The sequence below is a fragment of the Delphinapterus leucas genome, chromosome X (genome assembly GCF_059928025.1).
Source record: "Delphinapterus leucas isolate spDelLeu-1000000601 "Yukka" chromosome X, BTC_Dleu_Yukka2, whole genome shotgun sequence".
Taxonomy (NCBI): Eukaryota; Metazoa; Chordata; class Mammalia; order Artiodactyla; family Monodontidae; genus Delphinapterus; species Delphinapterus leucas.
This window is the reverse complement of record NC_143150.1, coordinates 68539326-68558924: the sequence shown is the minus strand read 5'-3', so window position 1 is coordinate 68558924 and position 19599 is coordinate 68539326. Positions and strand designations below refer to the sequence as shown.

Below are 19599 nucleotides of genomic sequence, written 5' to 3'. Positions count from 1 at the left end.
AATTTAAATATTGCCTGAATTCAAAGAAACTGGACCCTAGCTTTCATTTCCTGTTTTTTAAATGACCATTAAGAGTATAGCTATAATCCACTCTGATTTATCAAATCCTCTGTTCTAGGTAATGGTCCTTTTCACTAAATTTCCCTCAACATGATGCCTGTGTATTGGCTTACTTCGTTGTCTAGAATGTGAACTATTCAGTGGTGTTGGTGTTCTTGAGTTTCAAAGAATAGAATCATGAACGACACTAAAAGCAAAACCCTGGGAAGGTCATGGGGAAAAGAAGAGCTGACCACACCAAAAATCCCGAGGAACTGTGTTCCTATGCCAATGATAGGGCTCTGTAGGCACTAGAGGAAATGAAATGGTAATAAAATTCACCATCAGCTAAATGAATACCAGTACCAAGGGGAACTCACATCCACGTATCAGAATGTGATGACCTACTTAGAAACAAAGACTCTTAGTGGCTTAGGCAACATGTTTAAGAGATTGGAAGTAGGGATGGAAGACAAAAGCTGTGTGAGCACACATGCACACCTAGACAAGTTTTTGTATTTACAGAGATCAAGCAAGGGAGTTGTCAGGGCAATGGCGAGAATACAAGAAACAGCAAAGATGCACCTACTTAAAATGTCGTTTACATAAATCTTTCCCGGATTCTTATATAGAAAGAGTTTAATCTTTTGTTTTACCACTGAAAGATTAAGCCATTAAATTACATGATACGGAAGTTATATTCCATAAACCAGTACCTGCCCACACTCAGTGAGGGGAATCAAAATCAAGGTTGCACTGTAATTCTACTTGACTCTAAAAACCACATCTGACATTGGTGTGAAGCAACGGAACCTTTATCAGATCCCCCTTTTAAAAGAAAAACCCAAGGAGAGATGATCAAGCACAAATGATCACTTCATGCATTTTATTGATAGTCTATATTTTAAATCTGCAGTATGACATCTTACATAGGGAAAAAGCTTCTTCCTAAAAGATAACTATTAATAATCAAACCAGCTTTAGTATGACTGACCTTTCAAGGTCTTGTTTTGCATTAAACAAGTTAACTTTTAGCAGGTGTAAAGCACTGTACAAAAAAAAAAAAAAAAAAAGAAAAAGGAAACTGGGTACATTCTCAAAATTTAACACAGGGCTTCCCAACCAGGAGTCTGCTGGATAGATATTGGAGAAGGGTGTTATGTTCAGGTTTAAATTGAAAGAAAATGAGAAACCAGATAAAGCAAACCAACCAAATTCACTTCACTTTGTGCTCCTTTCTGCTTTTTTGAAAGTCTCTCCCAGAGGTCAGGAAGCCCTGGTATAACAATCACTTTAGTCTTTACAGAACATACATTTATGTGCTTCATGTTCAAAGACATAAAGGCAGCCTTTGTTACTGTTCCCCCTCCAAATCCCCTCAGGTTATTATAGGCTTCAGAAAGCTTTCCAAAATTGCTGCCCAGTTCTTTACCTGAATCTAAGTAAACATCTATACCAAAGCAGCTCTTCCTGGGAGAAGATAAAACAGGCACAGATACATAACCAGGCCAATTGCGTACCTACTCAACTTGATACCTGATCACATGGCCCTACATCTTTAAAAGCAGCACCAGGGACAAACGGAGCCATCAAGAGGTAAAATCCAAACATTGGACAGTTAAAACACAAATCACTCAGTTAAAAGAACGTTAGCAAAGGGGCACTCAAAAGAGTTAAGGCTGGACAGCTGGTTCAGCCATACCTTGGTATTAGGATAAATCTGGAAGATGAGGAACTGATAGAGGAACCCTGAAATAACTAGGCACAGTGGTATGACGGGGTTCACTTTCACTGCATGTCTTTAAGATATCACTCAATCTAAGTAACTATAAAGCAGCTTGGGGGTCTTGAGTAAACAAATCCTAATCAAAAATAAGTATCTCTGAGTGCTGAAGGGTGTGCCTATTTTCTTCAAATTTGAATTAAAATACCTATGTAGACATGAAAATAATCATAAAACTGATACAAACTTGTTATTCCTTGAGAGTCCAACAGCTCAGTAACAGCTCAATTCTATACTGTATTTTAGATACAAAATGGAGTTACTTAAATCAAGTGAGATTGCTTACTTGTTGGGAATATTAGTTATTTTAGAAATGTTCCAGTTAGGAACTCATTTCAGAATGCTAAAAATTGTAAAGGGCAGGTACGTAACTCACAGCTATTTCTTAGTTGCTTATTAAAAATCTGATTTAAAAATAACTGAAATACTAGTTACTTGGATCTTGCACTTTAATTTTCCAAATGAAGCATGTTATAAGTTGACTTACATTTTCAAATGTTTTTTCAAAAGCGCACAATTTACTCGTTAACTCAATGAATTACAACACTGTTACTGAATATTACACATACTGAAGAATTATACTAAGGGGAAAAAAACGCCTGACACTTTAACATGTGCCTTATCAGTCTCTTGCATTACTAAGGTACAGAATACTTTAGAAAGTAGCAATCAGCATAGTCTTATAAGACAACAAAAGTGCCCTGCACACGTGGCTTCTATGTATTTAATATTGGTAATACATTTGACAGGGAAGCCAGTAAGGTAAAACTTAAAAACTCAAATAAGGCAGATTACAAGTATTTTTCGTTCACAAAAGAACAAAGAAATGGGGTGAAGTAAAGGGAGGAATAAAAATATCTTCCATCTTTAAAAGTATCAACAACAACCACAAGGTGCCACTGTATTCTAGCAAGCTGTAAAAATGGCCACTCACCTCCCTATCGCATGGGTATTTTGCGAACTGCCAAAAGTTATGGCTGATGCTTGACCCGTTTTATGTCGTGGACATCTGGGAAGCAGGTGATTAAATACAAAGTATATTAAGTGATAACCCTTCATAAATATAATTTGAGACACGGACACTAGGAGATAATACTTGGCACGGAATGAACATGTTTTCCCAGGGAAAAAAATTACTTGAGGTAACACTTATAGCTAATAGTTTCCTAATCTTAAAGTTTGGATGAACTCCAACAATCATGTTTTTAGAGATTTTATACATATATATATATATATATATACACACACACATACATATATATATAAAATCCTGGTGCTAAACGTTTTTTGTCGTTGTTAACTGTACAACTGATTACCTATACTCCAACACTAATGTGAACACTTTTCTCAATCCCCACCTCCATCAACACCACTGAGGTATAACTAATGTGTTCTTTTTAGAGCAAATATTCCAAATTAAGAATATGGCTCATCTTCTAGTGTTGCTACAGATAAAGTCTGCAAACTTTAAAGCTAACTTGTTCAATTTTGTTTAGTATTAATAAATCTCAATCATGTCAACTGCTTGGAGTTAAACATAACACCTCAAACGTTTCAGACTAGTAAGTGAATTTTAAAAAATAATCTGAAATATTCAAGGAAATTCCGTTTTTAGTACTTTTCCCTATGCCTTGAACAATGTAATTCCAACATTGTTTTTCTTGTTCCTATTACTGCATGAAGTTCAAACTAGGTCCTCAAGACAGAACCTTTCTGTAATAAAGAAAAAGTGCAAAGATACAAAATGAAATGTAAAGTCTTTTGCAAGAAAATGCTTCCTCAAGAGAACAGGTGTTTGGATGCTGGTGGGAAAAAAGATTTTTGTTCTCCAATGTACATCTGACACCTACAAATGACCTTGTCTTCAATGTCCATACTAGTAAGTACATATTGGTCATGGACCTTGCAAAAAAAAAATCAAGTAGCAAATTCCACTAAAATATTTGCATCCATTCTACACAATCCAATGGAAATTAATGAGTGCTACTGAAAAAGGTTTCCACATGCACATGTCCAATATGTGCATCCTACTGAAGACTAAAAACTTAAAATTCTATTTCCAGTGTTTATGAATAGCTTCAATATCTACATTCATAACCAGCATTCTGCATGAGTTACCTCTTTAATACTTCACAAATGAGTAAAATACATCTTGGGAGGTTAGGAAGGTACCTGTTAATAACTTTCTTTTATGCTTAGAATGTGATGCAGTTGTTTTTAAACTATTTAAAATGAACACCCCTATATAAGAATGCGACATTTTATACCAAGAGGAAACTGGGTTTGTTTTTAGCCAATCAGGACTACCCTGCAGATCTGAAAACCAAAGAATACACCCTTAGGAAAGGAGACATGGCTCACAAATATAAAGGAATCCTGACTTTTACATGGACAATTTTTTTAAAAAGATAAAATGTATTACATAAGCGCCATAAACAGTAAAATCTGCTTATATTAAAAAAAAATAAGTGAAGCTTTGTTTGGACATTATTTCCTTGCAAGAGCAGTACATATCCTTAGTAAACAACTACCATATTTACAAGTTAATTTCCTTGATACTTAGGTAGGATTGAAAGCCAGAGGAAAATACGAAAGAATGAGCTTTGAAATAATCTTTACAGCTGAGTTGATAACAGTTAAGGTGGCCAGATAATTTCTAAAGCAGACTTGTTTATTTTGTAGAGTATCTGACTAGGCCTGGGTAATTAGCTCACTTTGTTAAAGGCCAAGGATGTGTTCAATCTCTTTGGGCCCATTATCTTTTCCCAGAAAAACAAAGACAGTCCTCCACAGTCAGACTAATCCTAACCCCAATGAGCCTCAAGAGAAAGTTGGCAAGAGTACTGGGGTTCTTCACAAAGCTTACTAAGGAAACAACATAAAGTGCATATCCCATAGATTTGTGAGTCAGCATTCTCATCTTCAGATATGGGCAGCACATTTAAAAATTTCAATTTCAAATAACCCAACACGACTCACTTTCCACAAAGAATAAAAATCCCTTAATTCTTCACCTTGTCTTTATATGTGAGATGTTAGGTCTGTGTTAGAGAGATAGTAACAAAACATTAAACAAGTGGGCACTGGTACCTTGAATGACAAATCTCAAAAATGATGCAAATTTGAGACTTTCCTATTAGTACACACATCTGCACCAACTTCAATTCCTATGCTAAAAGTGGTTTATAGTCTCTTTCCTCCATCTTTTGCTTTTTGGGTTTTTTTTTTTTTTTGAGGAGCAGACTTGTAAAAAACAGCAGTGTAACTTGTGCTAAGGGGTAGTGGTTTGTTTTCCTTAAACCAAAGCTCTGCCAAATTTGCATCATCTGCTCAAGTAGAATACTGTGTCCAGGATCTCACCATATGAAACCAGTTCACTCACATCTGTATGACTACTGTCTTCATGAAAAGTTTAAGTTCTTCCAAGCAGTTTTCTTTACTCCTCCTGTCTTTCATTTCCTGCCTAAATCCAAGTTAAAATAAACAATTTCCACTGATCTTCAATGCAGTTCAATTCTGCACTCTGTCCTTTCCTCTTTGCATGTCACAGTAGCTGTTCACATACATTAAATATCATAGATATGTTCTGCTCTTACATCTACACACTTACAAAAGCAGCTTTGTACTTTGTTTGGTGTGTTTTTTACTATGTTGGCTCACAAAAAGCAGTTTTTTCATTTCTAAGCATGGTACTTTACAATTTTTAATGCATTAATACAACAGTGCATTGGAAAAGTACTGAGCCTCTACAAAATAGCTTTACATTTTTAAACAAATGAATGTGATTTTTTTTCACTTACACAAGCATAGGCTTTTTTTTTTAATATTTCCACAAGATAAATATCTCAATTAAACTATAAGCTCACTCTACAGTGTGCCACAGTGATGGGCTTAGGAGACAGTTATACACTTAGAAGATCCTAACCTTAGTGTTATTTACACTGACATGTCCAATAATATCACCTTGTCTGAAAGGTGAACAAATGATATTCAGAATGTAGGTGAATTTGTGCCAACTAATAACTGGGAACAGTATAGCTTTAAGCAATCACTTAGGAAACATGTACTGTAACTTAGTCTAAACTGGGAATTTCCTTCATCCCTCTTTCCTATGGCATAGGAAACTTTAAAGATCAACATGAAACAGATAAGAGCCATTGCTAAGGCAGACCTTTTAAGATAACAAAGGAGAAACTGACAACTATATATGATAAATCATCAGTAATAACAATTACTGATACTGAAATCAGATTTTTATGTCCTAAAACGTTGCTTTTTAAATATTTCCTTTTATTCTGGAACAGAAATTAGAGGAAGGACAATGATTCATTCAGAAAGCAATGACTCAATTCAGGTTGCTACTTTACATTTAAGCACCACTCAAAAAGTGGACATAAAGCAAGTGATTCCTGTTTGCCCATCACTATACCAGCTACATAGCTGAGAGTTCAGACCTTAATCACACAACGCTTTCTCTGTTACCAGAAGCTAAGACTGCTCTGCGACATATAGGACAAGTAGAATTCTCAGATAACCAGCGATCGATGCAGTGGACATGGTACTCATGGGAACAAGGTAGTTTACGAAGTTTGTTGCCTTCTGTGTATTCTGTAATGCAAACACTACAGGTTTTTAATGCATCATTTTCACCAAAACTTCTCATTGCCAAGTTGTCAATCTGTTCTTTGGTGAGTCCTCTAGGTTGGTCATCATCATCCTCATTTAAGAGGAAAAACTGAGCCAGACTAAGGAAGGGCAAAGAGCCACTTTCATCAAATGTTACTGGGGCCCTGTGTCGACCCTCTCGCCTGGCACCTGATGAGCCTGATGATGAGCTTCCTTCATTACTGCCTTCAAATACCTCTGAGCTAGTCTCTGAACTTTCACCACTGGAACTGGAACTAGGACTGGAACTGGAACTAGAACTGGAACTAGAACTGGAACTGGAACTGGAACTCGAACCAGAACTGCTACTACCACCAGAACCCCCTCTTCCATTCCGTGACTCTGACCTTTCCATATTTCGACTTGAGACTGAGCCACTAGGCTCTGAATCACTATCACTGTACATAAAGTAGCTTAACTCACCAAAACCTGTCATTATCTGCCTTAACATGGTCTGAATTGCAACAGATGTAGTCTCACTTAAACCAGTATTTAAGATTCTACGAATCGGAATTCTGATGGTACTGACATAGGTTCTCACACCTGCTCGCTCAGAACGTGAAAATGTACGCCTAAAACCTCCTCGTTCACTTTCATAAGTGACGGTGTTATTTGGCGTCTGAGACCTTGACCGAGTTCTGCTAGCTATGCTATCTCTCTGCCGATATTCTCCAGGACGAACTCTTCTTACTTGAAGATCAAGGACTATGGTTGGAGGTCTCTGGCCTGATCCTGTAGATTCACCATTGCCAGTTGTATCTGAAGACCCTGCTCCTTGTGAGGCATTTCTGGTTCCAGAAGCTGCAAAGAGACCTCTACTTAGCAAGTCAGGCCCACTTATTTGCTGTCTCAATGTCACGTGGTGCCGGGTTCTAGAACTTCCCTCAGTCTCATTTACCAAAGGATGCTCAAAAGTCTGAGATGAGATACTATGATGAGATCTTCGTGGAATTTCACTCATTGGATGCAGAGGTGATCTACTTCTTTCAGCTCTTGCTCGGGTTCTCCGATGGTCTGGGCTCCTACTTCTTGCCCTTCTCTGACCTCTGGTAGGTGGGGCTTCTCCTGTTAATGATTCAGTTGAATTTCGTTCTGATCTGGGTGGCCTTGCAGATGTTGATTCAGATCGTGGATTTTCCACTTGCCTTTGGCTGTTGTTGTCCATACTTTCTCCGCTAGAACGTCTTGCAGATAGCTCATTTTCATTCTCTGGATTTTGGCTCCCATTATTACGGTTAACATTGATCTCTAAACTGAATCTGAAATCACCACTGTTTGGATTAGTCCGGCTCACTGCTCTCCAAGATTGGTTTCCTCTTTGCCCACTTCTTGTCGTATTTCCAGTTTGTCTGACGGAGTTAAGCCAGTCTATTATAGAGTCACCATTAGACACATCATCTGAAGAGTCTCCACCTGTTTTTAAAAAAGGGAGGGGAGAGAGGGAGAAAAAGGAACTATTAAAATTAGGAAATTATATAAGAGTACTCAGAAAGTTCATATTAGAAAAAAAGAACAAAGATTCTGAACAGATTTCACATTTACAGATTTTTGTAAACCATACTGCATTGATTTGCAGTAAAAGCAGGAAAGTTTCAATTCCATTTTAAAAGAGCAAGCTAATCGTAGAGAAATTTAGGGAATTTTTTTTTTTAAAAAGGGAATTGGGAAGAAGTCTATTTTTAGCACTTCATCATATACAGAGCCTAACATACCACTGTGGGCTGTCAGATGACAACATTTTTTCAGTCCACTGCCAACACTAATGTAATCAAACAAGGTAAACACCAGTTAAGGTACAGGGCTAATATTTTAGTTCAAATTACATTTTTTTGTCAAATTTTCATTAGCCTACATTTCTTTAGGCTCTTGACTTAAGTGCCTTTAATAATATGGGACATTTAAAAATACAAGACTGCTTTAGTCACTGCAAAAATATAAACGAGATTTACAGGTTTAAAAGTATTTGAATACTTCTTCACATTACCAAGATCTTAAATTAACGTGAAATTGGAGATCAGACCAAGTAAACAGTCTGAACCTAGCACAGTACATATAATGGCACATTCGAGAACCTAACTGTTATCATGGCTTCTTATGTTAGTCAAATTCCCTATTTCACATTGAGGGAGAAACACCAGACCCCAGGTAAGAGCAAGATTTCTCAACAGTGGGACTATTTATATTTTGAGCCAGATAATTCTTTGTTGTGGGGGCTGTGCTGTGCATTTTAGGATGTTTAGCAGCATCCCTGACCTCCACCCACTAGATACCAATAGCAAACCCCCAGTCATGACAACCAAAAATGTCTCCAGGCATTGCCAATGTCCCCTAGGGGGCAAAATTATACCCCATTGAGAGCCATCAGATTACAGAATGCAACATGTCTTTCTGCTGGTGAGGAACTCATGTTTATAAGGAAGGAATAATACAGTAGGTAGGGGGAAATTTCAATGGAGGTGGAAAATCAAGAAAAAAAATCACATTTAAAATAGGCCATTCCTCACTATGCTCCAATTAACACAAAAAACCCAAAGGTGAAGCAGAAAAAAAAAAGTTAACATTCTCACCAAATATCAAGAAAATGCCAGTTGTTTTTATGAGCAGTTACTTAGCACCAAATTAATTTGTGCCATTGCTAGATTATCTTTGGCTGACATTTATCATTAGGAAGCTCCTTATCCATTCCATCCTCCACCCCCAAGCAAAATTTACCTCTATTTTCATCTGAGTTTTGTGGTGGTGGGCCCTCTTTAATTTGTTGTAGTCTTCTCAGCAACTCTTCCTCAGTACTTTCACCTAAAATAGTTTAAAATGTTTGCCAAATTATGAATAAAAAACAATGACTTATCCATCTGAGATGACAACCAGAGAGTGAGTAGGAAACCTGGGTAAAATTCACCTATTTGAGAGCATGACATTACAACTTATATTTATTCACATTTCTTTCCAGTTTACAAAATGCTTTTGCATACAGTATCTCATTGTTTAAAACTGCAACTCTGGGAGGTAGTATTATCTGCAGTTTAAAACAATGAAACAGACTGAGTGAGAGACTGACGTGTTAATTAATATATGGCAGGGCGAGAATGCCAACTTTGGCATTCTGACTCAAGTCTGGTACTGTTGCCTCAAAATGCACTCTCTCTTATAAGAGCCATGCTAACTAACACCTTACCTTTTAAAATTTAACGAATCACTCAAAGGTTAATAGAATTAACAAGAAACAAGGAGGAAGGGAGATAATGAATTTTAAGTAGATTCAAATGGGCCCTAATCAGGCAAAGGAGAATAACCAAGCACAAAGTTCTGAATAATTGACTATTTTACCCAAGGCTAGCTTTGATTGATTATGACAGAGTAAGTCTCTCCTAAGAGCTGAAGTTCCCATTAGCTCCTCAAGACTACTAATGTCTAGTAAGTTATATAAAGATAAATAACAAAAAGATTTTTCAGGTCCACTCTCTTGAATTTAGCTCATTATAAATTCATAATATAATTCCTAACTAAAAACCCTGACATAGGATAATTCCAAATATGAGTGAACAAATCATGTAATAAGTACAGCAGTTAATGTCACTCTACATCCTTTGTATTAAAATCATACTTCAAAACGGCTAAAGAAACTTTTAAAATACAGGTTTCCTTTTTTTTTTAAGACCAGCAATTTACATATATAAATCCTTAAACTACACATTGCATACCTGGGGTGCCTAGCAAATTGTTATCCCTCATAAGCCTATAATCTTCTTCACTGAGGTTATTTACAAATTGATAGAAAGCTTCTTCCCGATCCAATCGGTCCATCTGACTTCTGCGCTGTGCTGCAGACTGATCACCGCTTCCTTTATCGTTAGAATCTGAGCTTTCCATCTTGATGAACAAGTGGAAAATTATCTAAAAGGAGAAAGGAGATCAATCTTGAAAACAGAAGTCAGTATGTATTCTATAGAACAGTTTTAGTTATGGGAAAATCCAGAATGCAGGTCCAGACGTGGATTTTAAGACCTCATATGAATGAAATTTCATAACAGAAAAACTCCTGAAAAGCACTGTTATACTACGAAAAGACTAGGTCAGGGGTTGGCAAACTATGGCCCATGGGCCAAATGTAGCCCTGGTGCCTATTTTTTTCTCCTTGAGATCTAAGAATGATTTTTACACCTTTAAATGTTTTTTTAAGAGAATATTCTGTGATGTGTGAAAATTATATGAAATCCAAATTTCAGTGTTTAAGTTTTATTGGAATACAGCCATACACATTCACTTATTTTCTATGGCTGCTTCATGCTATAATGGCAGAGCTGAGTAGTTGTTACCAAGACTGTATGTAGCACTCTCACTGCTTTGCACTGGCGATCTGTGCATTGTAAGTTGCAGTGATGCAATTATAACTTGACAGCATTTCAAGTGCCATGCTTATCACCACACTGTGATATTTTTTTAATTACCAATGTACACTCATCATATTAAATGAAGAGAAAATGGACTTCAAATGCCTAAAGTGCAGTGGAGTATGGATTATTTTGTTATTAGATGGCAAAGGTTATATTTATAATGCAACAGCGCTAAAACTGTGCTAAAATAATAAAATATACATTAATATTATCAGACTAAATAAGCATTCATCACAATATTCCCAATTCACAGGAAAGCTACAGTCTGAAAAATTAAAAAATTTAAAACAAAGTATCTCATCACAAAATATTTCCCCACAAAAGTAAAAAATGAGGCTTCAACCAGAGTAAGTTTCCAAGTGGCTCATTTGTTGGCTAAGCAAGCAAAGCCATTTGTCAATGATGTGTTAGTTAAACTGTGTTTGACTGCAGAAGCTAAAGAAATTTGTCCACAGAAAATAAATTTAAGATTATTAGCCTTTTGATGAGAACAGTTGCTCAGAAAGTTGAGGATATTGGGATATGTCAATAATCAAGTGAAAAACAAGGGAGCAAATGATTTTGAGTGGTTTTCCTTGGTTCTTGATGAGCTGACAAATATAACTGATACTATTCAGCTGTTTATTCAAGGAGTCAAACATTGATTATTTGAGGAGTTTGAAGTAACTAAAGAAGTGACCTCTATAAAGAGTTTGCATGGAACAACTAACTACAGGTGATAATATTTTCAAAGAAGCTGAGAAACACTAATTCAGCACAACATGAAGTGGAATCTGCTAAGATGTGTTACAATTGAAACAGTGGTTAAAAAAAAAGTGTAGACCTACTTGGACAAATTTACAATGCCTATGAATATGTAAGGTGTTTAAAGTCTATGGTTATTCATTATATAGTAGTTATAGGTAGTGTGTAGAAAATATTTGTATCTATCATTATTGAACCAGTGATGTCAATGGTGAACTTCACTACGGTGGACTTAAACATAGCGAGTTCCATGAATTTTTGTCAGAAATAGAAGCTGAATATCCTGACTTGCTCTACCAGGTGCTCATTTTGATGGCTTAGCACTGGTAAAGTTTTACTGTGATTTGTTGTACCCAGGTCCAAGATTAGATTTGTTTCTGAATGAAAGGAACTACTCTCAATTACTATAACCAAACAAGGAATGGCTTGGGAAATTAGCTTTTTCTGAAGACTTCATAATGTTTCTGAATGAACTCAACCTAAAATTACAGTGCTTATAATATGTAAATCTTATACTACAGTAAAGTCATTTCAACAATAACTAACACTGGAATCACAATGTCAAGCTGCTTTATGCACTTCTTGTGCTATCAAAGAAATGAGAGCTCCATTCCTATAGAAATTGTAGTAGATATATTTTCTAAGCACAAACTACAACTCCAGAAGTGTTTTTTGGACCTCAATGCAAGTACAAAGGAAACTTCCTTATTTCAAAATCCACTTAACTGTGTAACTGAGGAGCTTCCACCTACCCTTCAATTGAAAGTGATGACTCTGCCGTCTAATGATATGCCTGCTAAAAAGGTAAATATCAAGAGAATTTAATGAAAAATTCTATAAACACCTTCTAAGGGGTGAATATACTTCATTAAAATTATATGCTTGTGTACTGATTAGAGAGCAAGACCTACCTATATGTGTGAATAGACATTTTCAAAGATGAAATATGTAAAATCTCACTTCAAGTCAGAAAACACTAAATGAACATCTGCAAATGATTTTGATAAGGAGTATGTTTAGCCCCAATTAAGCAAAATGTTACCCCTCCGTCAGCAAAAGAATACCATTCTTCTCATTAGTAGACCTATATTACAAAATATTGTACTCAATTATTATTACATTGTGAGTTTTATCAAGAAAAACTTTGTGGAAATTTGGTTTCTCTGTTTTTAAATAAATAACTATGTAATATGCTCAATTTTGATTAGAAAAGTGAAAAAAATTTACTATCTGGACTTCTACAGAAAGTTTACCAACCCCTGCTCTGGGATAGGACATGAAACTAGCCAAAACTTTTTTCTTTTTTTTTAACAACTTTATTAGAGTATAATTGCTTTACAATGGTGTGTTAGTTTCTGCTGTATAACAAAGTGAATCAGCTATACGTATACATATATCCCCATATCCCCTCCCTCTTGCGTCTCCCTCCCACCCTCCCTATCCCACCCCTCTAGGCGGACACAAAGCACAGAGCTGATCTGCCTGTGCTATGCGGCTGCTTCCCACTAGCTATCTATTTTACATTTGGTAGTGTATATATATCCATGCCACTCTCTCACTTAGTCCCAGCTTACCCTTCCCCCTCCCTGTGTCCTCAAGTCCATTCTCTACATCTGCGCCTCTATTCCTGTCCTGCCCCTAGGCTCTTCAGAACAATTTTGGTTTTTTTTAGATTCCATATATATGTGTTAGCATACGGTATTTGTTTTTCTCTTTCTGACTTACTTCACTCTGTTATGACAGACTCTAGGTCCATCCACCTCACTACATATAACTCAATTTCGTTTCTTTTTCTGGCTGAGTAATATTCCACTGTATATATGTGCCACATCTTCCTTATCCATTCATCTCCTGATGGACACTTAGGTTGCTTCCATGTCCTGGCTACTGTAAATAGAGCTGCAGTGAACATTATGGTACATGACTCTTTTTGAATTATGTTTTTCTCAGGGTATATGCCCAGTAGTGGGATTGCTGAGTCGTGTGGTAATTCTATTTTTAGTTTTCTAAGGAACCTCCATACTGTTTTCCATAGTGGCTGTTATCAATTTACATTCCCACCAACAGTGCAAGAGGGTTGCCTTTTCTCCACACCCTCTCCAGCATTTATTGTTTCTAGATTTTTTGATGATGGCCATTCTGGCTGGTGTGAGGTAATACCTCATTATAGTTTTGATTTGCATTTCTCTAATGATTAGTGATACTGAGCATCCTTTCACGTGTCTGTTTAGCCAAAACCTCTTAATTGTCATTCACTACTTGTACAGCATTAGATAATTACTGTATTGGCAGACCTCCACACACTCATTAACCACTCTAATGAAAAAACAATGGTAGTAAACAATCTAAACTAAGAGAAGAATCCAAACAAAAAATTTCATTCTCTAACTCTTTTCCTTCCAACCTCAGATTGACCTTATTGAACTTCACATTGACAAAATAAAAGTTAATTCCATAAACATATGAAAATCTGATTTGTAGAAAAGAGGTAATCTATATTGGTACTAGGATTTAATCCCACACACAACACATGAAGTACCTGGATGTTTACAAGTCAGTACTAGAGAAAAATAAAAACAAACTGTCTTTCAGATATAAAAATAAAGAAGCCTCTCTACCTGTCTGATGAGTCTAAACAAATTTCAGGCTGTACATGGGCACACCTAGCTCTCCCCATTGTCTCTCTTAGATCATTATTTTTAGAGCTACTCTATCATTGTTTAAACAAATAAGATAAATATGTCAAGGAAAGGGAGGGAGATGCAATATTTTTGGAGTTTCCTAACCTCATAACTAAGATTCCTTACTTTTGGTAAGAGTAAGCTATATAAATTTCTGAAATATACTGTTTTCATAATAACCTGAAACTTTAAGAAGACTACAAGTCAAGAGCTTAAATAAAACACTCATAAAAGTTATATGGGCCAGGCAATCAAAGAAACAAACAAAAGGAAGCCAAAATTTCCCATATGTACCTAAGTAGCAACTTAGTATTGGTAATAGCACACAGCTAATTTTTAAAACTACAGAAAAGCACAAAGGAAAAAGTTCATCCATAATTTCTCAAACCAAAGAAAACCACATTTGGCTAACATTAAGCAGTTAATATTCTGAACACTAACAACATGACAAAGTCCACTTGTGAAGGATCAATAAATAATCCTGAAAGTAATTTATGAAAAATACAACTCAGGAGCAGAAGCAAGGAGAACTACAATCCTGCAGCCTGTGGAACAAAAACCACATTCACAGATAGACAGGATGAAAAGGCAGAGCGCTATGTAACAGATGAAGGGACAAGATAAAACCCCAGAAAAACAATTAAAAGAAGTGGACAAAGATAACCTTCCAGAAAAAGAATTCAGAATAATGATAGTGAAGATGATCCAGGACCTCGGAAAAAGAATGGAGGCAAAGAACGAGAAGGCGCAAGAAATGCTTAAAAAAGACCTAGAAGAATTAAAGAACAAACACCTAGAAGAATTCAAGAACAAACAAACAGAGATGAACAATACAATAACTGAAATGAAAAATACACTAGAAGGAATCAATAGCAGAATAACTGAGGCAAAAGAATGGATAAGTGACCTGGAAGACAGAATGGTGGAATTCACTGGTGTGGAACAGAATGACGAAAAAAGAATGAAAAGAAATGAAGACAGCCTAACAGACCTCTGGGACAACATTAAACGCAACAACATTCGCATCATAGGGGTCCCAGAAGGAGAAGAGAGAAAGGACCTGAGAAAATACTTAAAGAGATTACAGTTGAAAACTTCCCTAACATGGGACAGGAAATAGCCACCCAAGTCCAGGAACCACAGAGAGTCCCAGGCAGGATAAACAGAAGGAGAAACATGCCGAGACACATAGTAATCAAACTGACAAAAATTAAAGACAAAGAAAAATTATTAAAAGCAACAAAGGAAAAACGACAAAAAACATACAAGGGAACTTCCATAAGGTTAACAGTTGCTTTCTCAGCAGAAACTCTACAAGCCACAAGGGAGTGGCTATGTGATGAAAGGGAAGAACCTACAACCAAGATTACTCTACCCAGCAAGGATCTCATTCAGATTCAACAGAGAAATCAAAACCTTTACAGACAAGCAAAAGCTAAGTGAATTGAGCACCAGCAAACCAGCTCTACAACAAATGCTAAAGGAACTTCTCTAAATGGGAAACACATGAGAAGAAAAGTACCCCCAAAAAACAAACCCATAACAATTAAGAAAATAGAGCCAGATCCAAGGAGCACAGTGATTAAGGATGCCTGAGTCAATGAAGCTGTTTTCAGCACATACACACAAAAGACACTAAAGAGGGTAGCATCTCTGGGTAGGAAGGGACATTAGAGGTCTAGTCCAACCTCCTAAACAGAGAAAGAAGCTATAAGCTTCACCTGGGAGGTCAAGGAAAGACTCAAGTCAGTGAAAAAAGAGGAGGGAGGGAAGGGAGGGATAACATATCGATAATTACCTTAAATGTGAATGGATTAAATGCTCCAACCAAAAGACACAGGCTTGCTGAATGGACACAAAAACAAGACCCATATATATGCTGTCTACAAGAGACCCACTTCAGACCTGGGACATATACAGAATGAAAGTGAGGGGAGGGAAAAAGATATCCCATGCAACTGGAAATCAAAAGAAAGCTGGAATAGCAACACTCATATCAGATAAAATGAAGAATGTTACAAGAGACAAGGAAGGACACTACATAATGATCAAGAAATCAATCCAAGAAGAAGATATAACAATTATAAATATATATGTGCCCAACAAAGGAGCATCTCAATACATAAGGCAACTGCTAACGGTTATAAAAGAGGAAATCAACAGTAACACAATAATAGTACAGGATTTTAACACCTCACACCAATAGAGAGATCATCCAAACAGAAAATTAATAAGGAAACACAAGGTCTAAATGACACAACAGACGAGATAGATTAAACTGATATTTATAGGACATTCCATCCAAAAACAGGAGATTACAACACTTTCTTCTCAAGTGCGCATGGAACATTCCCCACGATAGACCACATCTAAGGTCACATCAAGCCTCAGTAAATTTAAGAAAACTGAAATCATATCAAGCATCTTTTCTGACCACAACGCTATAAGATTAGAAATCAATTACAGGGAAAAAAACGTAAAAAAACACAAACACATGGAGGCTAAACAATACGTTACTAAATAACCAAGAGCTCACTGAAGCTACCAAAGAGGAAATCAAAAAATACCTAGAGACAAATGACAATGAAAACACGACGATCCAAAACCTATGGGATGCAGCAAAAGCAATTCTAAGAGGGAAGTTTATAGCAATACAAGCCTACCTCAAGAAACAAGAAAAATCTCAAATAAACAATCTAACCTTACACCTAAAGGAAATAGAGGAAGAACAAACAAAACCCTAAGTTAGCAGAACAAAAGATATCATAAAGAGCAGAGCAGAAATAAATGAAACAGAAACAAAGAAAACAACAGCAAAGATCAATAAAACTGAAGCTGGTTCTTTGAGAAGATAAACAAAACTGATAAACCATTAGCCAGACTCATCAAAAAAAGACAGAGAGGACTCAAATCAATAAAATTAGAAATGAAAAAGGAGAAGTTACAACAGACACCGCAGAAATACAAAGCAACCTAAGAGACTGCCACAAGCAACTCTATGCCAATAAAATGGACAACCTAGAAGAAATGAACAAATTCTTAGAAAGATATAACCTTCCAAGACGGAACCAGGAAGAAATAGAAATTATGAACAGACCAATCACAAGTAACGAAATTGAAACTGTGATTAAAAACCTTCCAACAACAACAACAAAACCTTCCAACAAACAAAAGTCCAGGACCAGATGGCTTCACAGGTGAATTCTATCAAACATTTAGAGGAGAGATAACACCCATCTGTCTCAAACTCTTCCAAACAATTGCAGAGGAAGGACACTCCCAAACTCATTCTATAAGGCCACCATCACCCTGATAGCAAAACCAGACACAGATACTACAAAAAAGGAAAATTACAGACCAATATCACTGATGAATATAGATGCAAAAATCCTCAACAAAATACGAGCAAACAGAATACAACAACACAATAAAAGAATCATACACCATGATCAAGTGGGATTTATCCCAGGGAGGCAAGGATACTTCAATATACGCAAATCAATCAATGTGATACACCATATTAACAAACTGAAGAATAAAATCCATATGATCATCTCAACAGATGCCGAAAAAGCTTTTGACAAAATTCAACACCCATTTACGGTAAAAACTCTCCAGAAACTGGGCACAGAAGGAAACTACCTCAACATAATAAAGGCCATATATGACAAACCAACAGCAAACATCATTCTCAATGATGAAAAACTGAAAGCATTTCCTCTAAGGTCAGGAACAAGACAAGGATGTCCACCCTCACCAGTATTATTCAACATAGTTTTGGAAGTCTGAGCAACGGCAATCAGAGAAGAAAAAGAAATAAAATGAATACAAATTGGAAAAGAAGAAGTAAAACTGTCACTGTTTGCAGATGATGTGATACTATACATAGAGAATCCTAAAGATGCTTGCAGAAAACTACTAGAGCTAATCAATGAATTCTGTAAAGTTGCAGGATACAAAATTAATGCACAGAAATCTCTTGCATTCCTGTACATTGATAATGAAAAATCTGAAAGAGAAATTAAGGAAACACTCCCATTTACCACTGCAATAAAAAGAATAAAATACCTAGGAATAAACCTACCTAAGGAGACAAAAGACCTGTATGCAGAAAACTATAAGACACTGATGCAAGAAATTAAAGATGATACAATCACATAGAGAGATATACCATGTTCTTGGACTGGAAGAACCAATATTGTGAAAATGAATATACTACCCAAAGCAACCTACAGATTCAATGCAATACCTATCAAACTACCCACGGCATTTTTCACAGAACTAGAACAAAAAATCTTAAAATTTGTATGGAGACACAAGAAACCCTGAATAACCAAAGCAGTCTTGAGGGAAAAAAACGGAGCTGGGGGAATCAGACTCCCTGACTTCAGACTATACTACAAAGCTTCAGTAATCGAGACAATATGGTACTGGCACAAAAACAGAAATATGGATCAATGGAACAGGATAGAAAGCCCAGAGATAAACCCACGCACCTGTGGTCAACTAATCAATGACAAAGGAGGCAAGGATACACAATGGAGAAAAGACAGTCTCTTCAATAAGTGGTGCTGGGAAAACTGGACAGCTACATGTAAAAGAATGATATTAGAACACTACTTAACACCATACACAAAAATAAACTCAAAATGGATTAGAGACCTAAGTGTAACACTGGACACTATAAAAATCTTAGAGGAAAACAGGAAGAACACTCTTTGACATAAATCACAGCAAGATCTTTATTGACCCACCTCCTAGAGTAATGGAAATAAAAACAAAAACAAACAAATGGGACCTAATGAAACTTAAAACCTTTTCCACAGCAAACTACAAACAAGATGAAAAGACAACCCTCAGAATAAGGGAAAATATTTGCCAACGAATCAACGGACAAAGGGTTAATCTCCAAAATATATAAACAGCTCATGCAGGTCAATATTAAAGAAACAAACAATCCAATCAAAAAAAGGAGAGAAGACTTAAATAGACATTTCTCCAAAGAAGACATACAGATGGCCAAGAAGCACATGAAAAGCTTCTCAACATCACTATGAGAGAAATGCAAGTCAAAACTACAATGAGGTATCACCTCACACCCGTTAGAAGGGGGCATCATCAGAAAATCTACAAACAACAAATGTTGGAGAGGGTGTGGAGAAAATGGAACCCTCTTGCACTGTTGGTGGGAATGTAAACTGATATAGCCACTATGGAGAACAGTATGGAGATTCTTTAAAAAACTAAAAGTAGAACTACCATACAACCCAGCAATCCCCCTACTGCGCATATA

The 19599-nt window shown here is 36.4% G+C and overlaps 1 protein-coding gene across 4 annotated transcripts in view; it reads right to left on the bottom strand.

Annotated features, from left to right (window-relative positions):
• Positions 1-910: 910 nt before the first annotated feature.
• Positions 911-19599, bottom strand: part of RLIM (ring finger protein, LIM domain interacting) — a 39442-nt gene continuing 20753 nt past the window's right edge. For all 4 annotated transcript variants that reach the window (XM_022580877.3, XM_022580878.3, XM_089904359.1 and 1 more), the window contains 3 exons: positions 10189-10381; positions 9200-9283; positions 911-7900 (listed from right to left, as the gene is read on the bottom strand). In XM_022580877.3, coding sequence (XP_022436585.1) covers positions 6282-7900; positions 9200-9283; positions 10189-10381 — 1896 coding nt within the window. In that variant the 3' untranslated portion in view covers positions 911-6281. The remainder of the gene's footprint in view (positions 7901-9199; positions 9284-10188; positions 10382-19599) is intronic.